Source organism: Sphaeramia orbicularis, chromosome 16 (genome assembly GCF_902148855.1).
Source record: "Sphaeramia orbicularis chromosome 16, fSphaOr1.1, whole genome shotgun sequence".
Lineage (NCBI taxonomy): Eukaryota > Metazoa > Chordata > Actinopteri > Kurtiformes > Apogonidae > Sphaeramia > Sphaeramia orbicularis.
Window position 1 is genome coordinate 60,251,055 of NC_043972.1, and position 10,087 is coordinate 60,261,141.

At 44.6% G+C, this 10,087-nt stretch overlaps 1 protein-coding gene across 1 annotated transcript in view; it reads right to left on the reverse strand.

The window, feature by feature from the left end:
* sv2a (synaptic vesicle glycoprotein 2A) overlaps nucleotides 1–10,087 on the reverse strand; it is a 56,269-nt gene that overhangs the window by 41,293 nt on the left and 4,889 nt on the right. The window contains exon 2 of the mRNA XM_030158080.1: nucleotides 1,070–1,871. Coding sequence (XP_030013940.1) covers nucleotides 1,070–1,679 — 610 coding nt within the window. The 5' untranslated portion in view covers nucleotides 1,680–1,871. The remainder of the gene's footprint in view (nucleotides 1–1,069; nucleotides 1,872–10,087) is intronic.

Genomic DNA, 10,087 nt, shown 5'->3' on the forward strand with positions numbered 1-10,087 from the left:
TGTGTCTACAGATAATACTAGAGTAAAGTATGGCATGGTCTAAACAACAAACACCCGTATCACAATACATGAGCATGACCTCAATAAATGTTTGTTCTTCACAATGCTCCAACATTTGGCTAAAATATATAAACAACAAGAAAACTCAGTGTCTGCGCTTCCATCTCCTGCAAAAAGTAATCCAGTTGGACAAATATTGGCACAGATATCATATGTTTGAATGAGTTATGGATAAAATGGAGAAATGAATACTGAAGATTGCATAATTATCTGTTATAGAACTTGACATGAAACTAAAATGTCACATGCTTTGGGTGTTAACAGGCCAGAACTTTTGATATGAACATTTCTTCTGCCTGAATTTTCACCCATATGAAATGTTGAATATGTCTGAATATGTCCCGTGAGTCATCTAAAACAGTTTAGTGTTGCTCTTCATCTATGTGATCCACTGATATCTTTTATTTGCAGTGATATTTTGTGACTGACCAAGACAAGAAATGTTTGTGTCTAAGGATTGATATGAATATTTGTTTCTCAAAAATATTTCAGTACTTGATGCTCCGAATCAGATGTTCTCACCCTGACATGGAGTTTCATTTTCAGCAGAGGGATAGTGTCACATTTTACTGAAGGGATTTATATAAATTTTGAGTTCCTTTGAAGTTCCTGGAAGTGTCTCTAGACACAATAAGGCTAGATGCATTATTTAAACAGTAAATGATTTGGCATACAATTAGTTTTTATTTTGTGCTTTTACATGTTCAGTTATCTAAAAAAATGAGGATGTACTGAGTTTTTGTATCAAATGGTAAAACTACAGATTTTCCGTTTAGCCATTTTGTATGTTTTACGGTAGGTCAATAAAACTGTTGGTATGTCACAGTGAGTCCCAGTTTTTCTTTTTTTTACTGTTACCAGTTATATTTGTAATCTAGACATCCCAAGGAATCCAATGATACCAAATTTATAGGATTGTGTGTGGGGGGGGGGTGCACGAGGGACCATCCTGGCCCATGGCCTATTTGTTTTTTGGGGACAAGGAAATAAAATCTGGAAACTATCTTACCCAGCATCCCTTTGTTCGGCTCTGACAGACACATGTCCTTTTCCGCACTGGGTAGAACAAAGCCGACCACGAAGATCTCCACGCCGTCCGCCATCAGGGCCAGCCCCAGGACGAAGTAAAGCGTCCACTGGAACTTTCCGTGGCCACACTCCTGCAGGATGGTCTCATACTGCTGTGCCAGCTCCTCCTGGTCTTTCCTCCTTTCGCCCTCGTAGGCCGACAGATCTCTGAACTGCTGCGCCTGGGCGGCCGTCACCCCGTCCACGCCGCCGGCCTTGCCCGAGTCAGCTCTGGGGATGCCTTGGTACTCGCCTTCGTAGATTTCATCGTCCTCGTCGTGCCCCTCGGTGGAGTCGCTGTGGCCTTCGTCGTCATTGGCCCGACTGTCATTACGATAATATCCCCCGTCACCGCTTGGCACGCCGGCGTAGTCGTCATCGTCGTCTTCCTCTTCGAAGCGTTTATAGGAACGTTTGGTGTATTCGTCACCCATTCTGTCCATGCCACGTCCCACTTTCTTGCCCACTTGCTTCTTGGCCACTTTGGCGATGTCCTTGGCGCCGCGAATGAAGTCAGTGCGGCTGTCTCTGTAGCGTCCGTCGTCATCCATCTTGGTTGATGAGGTGGTGGTCACTTGCTGTTAGGAGTAGGAGGTATCAGGAGCGGCCCATGCACATGAGTGTGCACAGAGGATTTGTGTTGGCGAATGAATTCAGCACTGCGGACAGCTCCCTGCTCCACTGTACTGGACCGTGGCCAGTGTTGACGCCAATGCCGAACCGTGAGAAAAGACAAAGAAACCCTGCAAAAAAAGACAAGAGAAGGCTTTGTGTTAGCATGGTTCATGACCACGGCAGTTCAGAGCATGTGAAGAAAAGGCAGATAGGAAGCACATCTGAAACAGCCGATTAAGACTGAAACACAGCGGCGAGTCGCATTTGGAGGATACCTGAACTAATGGTTGAAAAAAAGCAACATGACAGCTAGGGATGGGAATTGAGAACTGGTTCTTTTTGAGAACTGGATCCCAGTAGCTCGATTCCTTTGAATCGTTTGCCTGCCTGCTTAACGATTCTGCTTATCGATTCCACCTTCTTTGCGCATGTGCGATGACGTCACATGTACGCTGCATTGTTTTGGTCAGAAAGTAGCCAACATGGCGTTAAGGCAGAAACGCTCTAAAAAGACCACACCAGGTCCAAACAGACCACACCAGGTCCAAATAGACCACACCAGGTCCAAATACACCACACCAGGTCCAAACAGACCACACCAGGTCCAAATAGACCACACCAGGTCCAAATAGACCACACCAGGTCCAAACAGACCACACCAGGTCCAAATAGACCACACCAGGTCCAAACAGACCACACCAGGTCTAAACAGACCACACCAGGTCTAAACAGACCACACCAGGTCTAAACAGACCACACCAGGTCCAAACAGACCACACCAGGTCTAAACAGACCACACCAGGTCTAAACAGACCACACCAGGTCTAAACAGACCACACCAGGTCCAAACAGACCACACCAGGTCCAGTTGAACACTGTCAAAGCTTCCATTTCTTCAAAACTGTGGAATCCCTCCAATCTGCTCAAACCTTTGTCCACAGCATGTGATTCATTTACAGGAATGTCACATATTTCATTCTCTACTCAGCGGCGCTTGTGAATGTAGCAGCAGAGTGAACACCAGGCCGTCATCTGGGCCCAGTTCTGGTTCCGGTGTGGGCAACAAACGTCGTACCCCCTCAAATACAAGCTTCTGAAGGTAAGAAGGGAAATGAGGTGCACAACAACAGGAGACGGGCAGAGTCGAACCGGTTCCACGTAGTAGAAATGCGGCAATAGAGGAATTAGTAAAGAGTCTGTAGTTTCACTTTCACTGCAGCCCCCCTCCCCAAACCGGGCCCAGTGTCATCTGTTATTATTATTTGTTCATAGTGTATACGTTATATTTTCTGTGCAGAGATGGAAATATAAAAGACAATTAATGCAAACACACCTGTTTGTACTCTTTTATTCCCTCACCCAAAGAGAATCGATAAGGAATCGGATCGATAAGCAAAACTGATAATGGAATTGGAATTGTTAAATTCTTATCGATTCCCATCCCTATTCACTCATTTGCAGGATACCTGATGTGGCTCAGAACTAATGGCTGAAAAAAAGCAACATGACATCTTTAAGGAGCTGGCATGTGAGGAGCGTTGGCCTCCACTGACTCCACAGCAGTTACCTCACCCTCCACAGCTCAGCTCAAACCACCCACTACAGACAGAGGCTCACCACAGAAACACATGTATGATACGTCAACACTGTAGAGAGGAGAGAGGTGACGTGTTTTAGCATCAGTGTTCACGAAAACCTGTCAAAGAGCAGCAGCGGAAAAAAGAAACCAAACCCTGCAGCTCCTCATATGCCCACTAGAGGCTCCCTCCAAAAGCCAGTAAACCCCATAATCTGGATATAAATAAAAACTGGACCAACACTACATGACGCACTGGTTTTTAATTTAGAAGGTTTGACATGTGCAGCATGGCTGTTGGATAACTGGGGAGTTTAGGTCCAGATTTCAGGTCCAGAGTTCAGGTCCTGGACCTGAACCTCTGGACCTGAACTTTGGACCTGAAGTCTGGATCTGAACTTTGGACCTGAAGTCTGGACCTGAAGTCTGGACCTGAAGTCTGGACCTGAAGTCTGGACCTTCCAGTTGTGAACTGCTCAAAGGGACCAAACCTGGTTTACTTCTGAAATATTGGGCATAAGGCAGAACCACTGAACCTCTGTTATTTGTCAAACCTTGGTGTTTACAGCTGTATGCTTTGTATCACTGTGAACTTTCAGTGAAATGATCAATCATACTGATCAATAATAAATTCAACCATGTACTGAATGTCCTGTAGGATGGACCAACAGTGTCTAAGTTGACTGGAAAAGTACCAGTAAACTATGAGCCAGCCTCAGTGACAGTGTTATTAGAGTGTTCACAGTCAGGACAGGCTTTATCTCCTGTCAAATGGAACAGTGAGTTTCCTTTGGTGAAACAGCTGATGTAACAACAGCAGAGGAGGGAGGGCAGAGGGGGTGTGGAACAGCCTCCTGCGTATCCTCCAGGGTGTTGAGTCGACACAAACTACTGCCATGACAACATCACACAACCCAAAGGTCTGCAGGTACAACACACACAACATGAGTCGACCACAGAGCAGAGGAGCGACGCCCGGGTTCAGCAGTGACTGAGGCTGTGGACCTGCAAGAATCTGGAGACACGATACACAATACTAGGACCACGATACGATATATCATAATATATCATGATAATGTTACAAAGGTGATTTTTTTGGTTTGTTTCTTTTTTTTAAATGATTATTTCCTTGTAGAATTGAATTACAGCAAAAATCTGCACAAATACTAAACACATTTTTATGTGATCGGAACAGGATCTAATGTTCTATCACAAAATGTTCCTGTGTTCAAACTGAAATTCTGTTTTACAGACATTACAGTTTCAGATCCTGTTCAAATGTTCATATTCTATTAGTTCAGAACTAACATCAGAACTAGGGATGTAACGATATGAAAATTTCATATCACGGTTTTTGTGACCAAAATTATCATGGTTATCATTATTATCATTATTATCGTGGTATTGTTGAAACTGTGCTCAAAATGTTCAAAAAGTACTAATACACACACTGAAATAATTTAACCAAGTTGTATTTTTAAAATAAATAAATAATAAAATAAAATAACAGGCACAATCTAATTGTCACTCTGTCTTCTGTTCGCCAAAACATTCAAATATTTATATGTAAACATCAAACATACAAATGTGCATTAAAGACGACACCTTATGCCTATTGTTTGACCATTTTCCATATCAGGTTTGAGTTTTAGTTTCTTTTTCAGACAGAGATGGAGAGATAGATAGGTTGGAGGTCTCTCTCTCTCTCTCTCTCTCTCTCTCTCTCTCTCTCTCTCTCTCTCTCTCTCTCTCTCTCTCTCTCTCTCTCTCTCTCTCTCTCTCTCTCTCTCTCTCTCTCTCAGTACCATGAGTTTTCAAAGTGTGGTAATCGAGCACGATTATCGTGATAATTTGAATTTAAACTGTAAAACTAATTGTTGGAAATTTTACCGCGGCTTATCATTATAATCATAGGTAATCATTGCATCCCTAATCAGAACATTATTTTAGTTTAATCCCAACAAATGAACTAACATTATTTAATATGAGTGTTAAATAATAATAAATAAAAACAAAAAAGAAAAAACAAAAATGAACCTCCACAATATCTGAGGGGTACAAGTGGAGGGAAACTGGTGGGGGGGAGGGGGTACCGGTGGGGGGGTACTGGTTGCTCCACCTTGGCTCTCCAGACTGGATGCTGCTGAAATAAAGTGGATTTTCAGGCGTAGAGACGACTGTCAGAGACTAATGATAAAGTCAGCCTGTAATTCCTAATAAACTCCTAAATGTTGAAGGTCTATCACAGACAGGCGGCCTGTGGGTTCAGGAAACCCAACGTGCACTTTACTAAACCTGCTCTGGGAACAAGGAAATGACAGTTTGCTGTTTTCATGTGAATCCGTTTAAACAGATGCAGTGTGTGTCTGGTGTGTTTGCACATGTTTACAGGCGGACTCATCCTGGAACATGGAACTCATAAAATACAGTCATGACACCAGTGTCCCAGCTGAACAGGAAAGAAAGGAGCTTCTGACAAACTGTTCCTGGGACATAATGAAATGATGGCCAAAGGTCAAAGTTCAACTTCATTGTGTCCGTCCATTTTTCTGAATGTGACATATGAGGAACATCGTGAAGGTCAAAGGTCAAAGATCAAAAATACAGTTTACATTTAGAATTCAAGGACAATGACTGTGGTTCTTTAATAAATATTTGATACAAAAAGGCGACAAATTGTTTCGGAGGGGTGATGGATGTGACAAGGAGGATCATGATGAGGTAAGGGGATTTATTTGGGGGGGGGCAGCAGGAAGCTCATGATGACCTGTCATCTGATGAAAGACTTAATTATATAATCATAGAATCATATTGTCTCTGTAGGAAACACAGGAGACGACAAAGGAAGGAAAATACACACACACACACACACACACACACAATATACAAAGGAACTGATTCCTTAAACTATTACGAGAAAAGTGACACAGTACTGCAGTACTGCAGTACTTATATCATATACACAGTACTGCAGTACTTACATTATAGGCACAGTACTGATAGATGTTCAAGTAAATGTAAACAGTAGAATGTGGTTTTGTGCTCCATCGTCTTCCAGAACATCAGAGTCTGTGTTCAGTCCTGTAAAGGCTGCGCTACTGCACAAGTCCTCTGATTTAATTTCAGCTGAAGTACAAACTCCACTAAGGGCCTGATTTACTAAAATCACAAACAGACACAAATAAACTTGCTTGTGCTAAAAATGTGTGTGCTATTGATTTGTGTGTCACAGGTGATCGGCTCAGATTATCTGTAGAAATGACACCAGGTCAAAGTCATATTTAAATAAGGGTTTAGTGTGTGCTACTGTTGTCGTCATGGAGACAGTGGGCTGTATAAACTGCTGTGGGATCCACCAGCACTAATGGAACAGACGGAAATGAACCGTAGGAGGAGTTTAGTCAGAGAAGGAACTGATGACTGGGACTGGGACTGGGACTGGGTCTGGGTCTGGGACTGGGACTGGATCTGGGACTGGGTCTGGGTCTGGGACTGGGACTGGGACTGGATCTGGGACTGGATCTGGGACTGGGTCTGGGTCTGGGACTGGGACTGGGACTGGGTCTGGGACTGGATCTGGGACTGGATCTAGGACTGGGACTGGGACTGGATCTGGGACTGGGTCTGGGTCTGGGACTGGGACTGGGACTGGGACTGGATCTGGGACTGGATCTGGGACTGGGTCTGGGTCTGGGTCTGGGACTGGATCTGGGACTGGATCTAGGACTGGGACTGGGACTGGGACTGGATCTGGGACTGGGTCTGGGACTGGGACTGGGACTGGGTCTGGGTCTGGGTCTGGGACTGGGTCTGGGTCTGGGACTGGATCTGGGACTGGATCTGGGACTGGATCTAGGACTGGGACTGGGACTGGGACTGGATCTGGGACTGGACCCAGAGCAGCCACTAGAACATGTAGAAGTTCTCCAGGTGCATTGTGGGTAGAACATCTGTCTGTATTATTTGTTCTTGGGTCGTTCCATAAATGTTGCTGTGATCAGAACAGATTGGTTGTGGGCGTTGCCTTTGCTTGGGCCTAAGCTCCGCCCCCTCAGCCAGTTTATGGTGAAGCTGTTCCAGTTCAAACCTGCCTTTAACACCAGATACATACAGACGATACACCAGCCACTGAAACCAGTTTGTCATGTGCTGGCGTCTCTCCTCTACAGCTGCCTGAATCCACCAGAACCACCACAGTCCGACTCTTCTACTGTTGACTGTTCTTTCAACAGCAGCTCATCAGATAATTCAAACCCAGCAGATCACCTCCAGCATTTCAGCACTAACACTGAGAACATCTGCCACACTGAACCCGTCCTAACATGATGATGGATGGAGGCGTTCAGGAGCACAGACAGAGGTGATTGGGTCATGGACCAGACAGGACAAAACAGCTGACTGATACGTCCAGTACTTTTGGAGTTATTAGTTGTTTATTAAATGGGTTTACAGACGGCCCACGGACGAGTCCATTCACAGCTGCAGATGGGGGGGGGGGGAGCAACAGAACCACCAGGACATGACGACCCCTCCCTTAGACTCATCCCTTAGACCCCTCCCTTAGGCTCCTCCTACCACTAGTTACCTCCACCAGGAGGTATTGTGATCACTTTGCTTTGTGTGTTTGTGTGTTTGTGTGTTTGTTTTGTTTGTTTGTTTGTTAGCAACTTTAGTGTAAAACTCTTCCACCCATCTTTCCCAAATCTTCCCCACAGATAGGCCTAGGCCCTGGGACCAACCCAGTCCATTTTGGTCCCAGTAGGACAAAGTTCAAGGTCACAGCAAGGTCACAACATCTACAGTTTTCCATCTGTCATCATTGAGCAAGTTTCCAAAATTAATAAAAAACTCACAACGACTCCGATTCCAATTGGATCCACCTGTAGCTTAGAACAATATCTTGTATCTGGAACTAAACTGTCCTCATCCACTGTGGAATGTGGACTCTGTGGACATTTACACCGAACATTGAAAATCCCATTTCCCACACATTTAAAATTAGAACTCAACAAATATTGATGTGAATTGAATCTAACTGGACAGACACATGACTGGGACCAGATTCAACTGTTTCTGCTGTATGGAACAACCTGGAAACTGTGGAATTTAAACAGAAACAGTCGATCCACACATGCACACCGTTCGGGGTGCTTGGTGGAGGTCTGCGTTCTCTGAACACTAGTTCTACTTGTGTTCAGAGTTCATCATCACCTGCACGTTGACTCAGAGCTGAGACCACAGAAATACTCCTGATCCAGTCCCAGCAGCAGCTCTCACATCCTTCAGATCCATGGTCCGACCCAAACGGCTGCTGTGACAGATACACACAGAGGTGGGTTCACAGGTGGGGGGGCGGGGCCAGGCGCTCAACAGTTAACAGAACTGAAACAAGGATCAAACAGACTAAATGCATTCAAGTCTCATCCCATTAACAGCCCTCAGTTTCCTGCTGCTGTGCTGAGGCAGTCCGGTCTCCAGACAGAACCTGGACTTTCATCCCCTTCAAACACACACTCTAAAGTATCCCCTATCAGCTGGTTTAGTCCACAGGATGCACTCATGCATGTCCAACAGTAGACTGTGTTTTCAGATTTGCTAGTTTCATCATGCAACAGGAATTATCCCCTAATGATTGAATGTCTCTGCAAAGCCAGGGCTCTAGACTACCTTTTTGACTTAGGAGCACTGGTGCTCCCAACTCCAAGAACTTGGGTGCACCAGCAAAAATCTAGGAGCACCACTATAAAGTTGGGGCCAAAGCAAAACTCTTGTGGATATATCAAGTAATACCCTTACTAATCAATGTTAACAATCTGGAATAAGGCGTTTGAATAGATTACAAAAGAAAAAAACAAAACAAATTGAGTACTTCATCTTGTCTAAACAAAGCCAGTGGTTCTCAGAAACTTCTAGCCAATCATGCACTTGCTCGCTAACTGTGCGGGGTTTCATGGTTGCTTTTTTTTCCTTATCTGCTCCATGATTCGCCAATTATGGTCAGCAGATCATGTAGCAAGTTGATTCATGAACCATGATCAGCTGACTCTGAGCACGTATGACATCATGGAAATAACCACACCATTATGTTGTCGGTGGTCCTACTGCCAGCCAGCGCACTTCCAGGTTTGCGCAAGCGGGCGAATCACAGGAAGTATAACGTAACCGGCACGTGTCAGCCGGCAGGGGAGTTTATTTGATCGCTTGTTTATGCCAGCGGGGCGTTTGTTTTCGCACTTGAGTCAGCCAGTGTGGCGTTGGGGCTTTTTTCCAGCGCTCCTGTCAGCATGTGGCTTTGTTCTGCAGCCCATTACTGAGGCACAGGCCTAGAGCTGTTGCTTAATTTTTGATAGTCACACCCGTGCGACTGTGATTTCATATTAAGTTGCACATCTGAAATTATTGGCGCATATACGCCCATTTCGATCAAGAGCCCTGAAAACATGAGACTGACCCAGAACAGGCTCTGAAGGTCCAAAGGAAAACCAAGACCATCAAAGATCCAAAACAGGCCGCCTCATGGTCATGAATATCTAAGTGATTCGGTTCTATGTTCAATGTAAACCAGTGAACTCAAATGGGCCTTAAACCCATTCACCTCAAGTGAAAAGTTGAATGAATGTCACATTTAGAACCAGAGTTGACATTAAAGTCCTCCAAATGCAGCGTATGCCATGAGAGTGTCGCAAGTCTTGAACTGAGATAACGTTAGCATTTTTATTATACAAGATCGTAATGTTTCAATTATCACACATTCACACAAATACTACT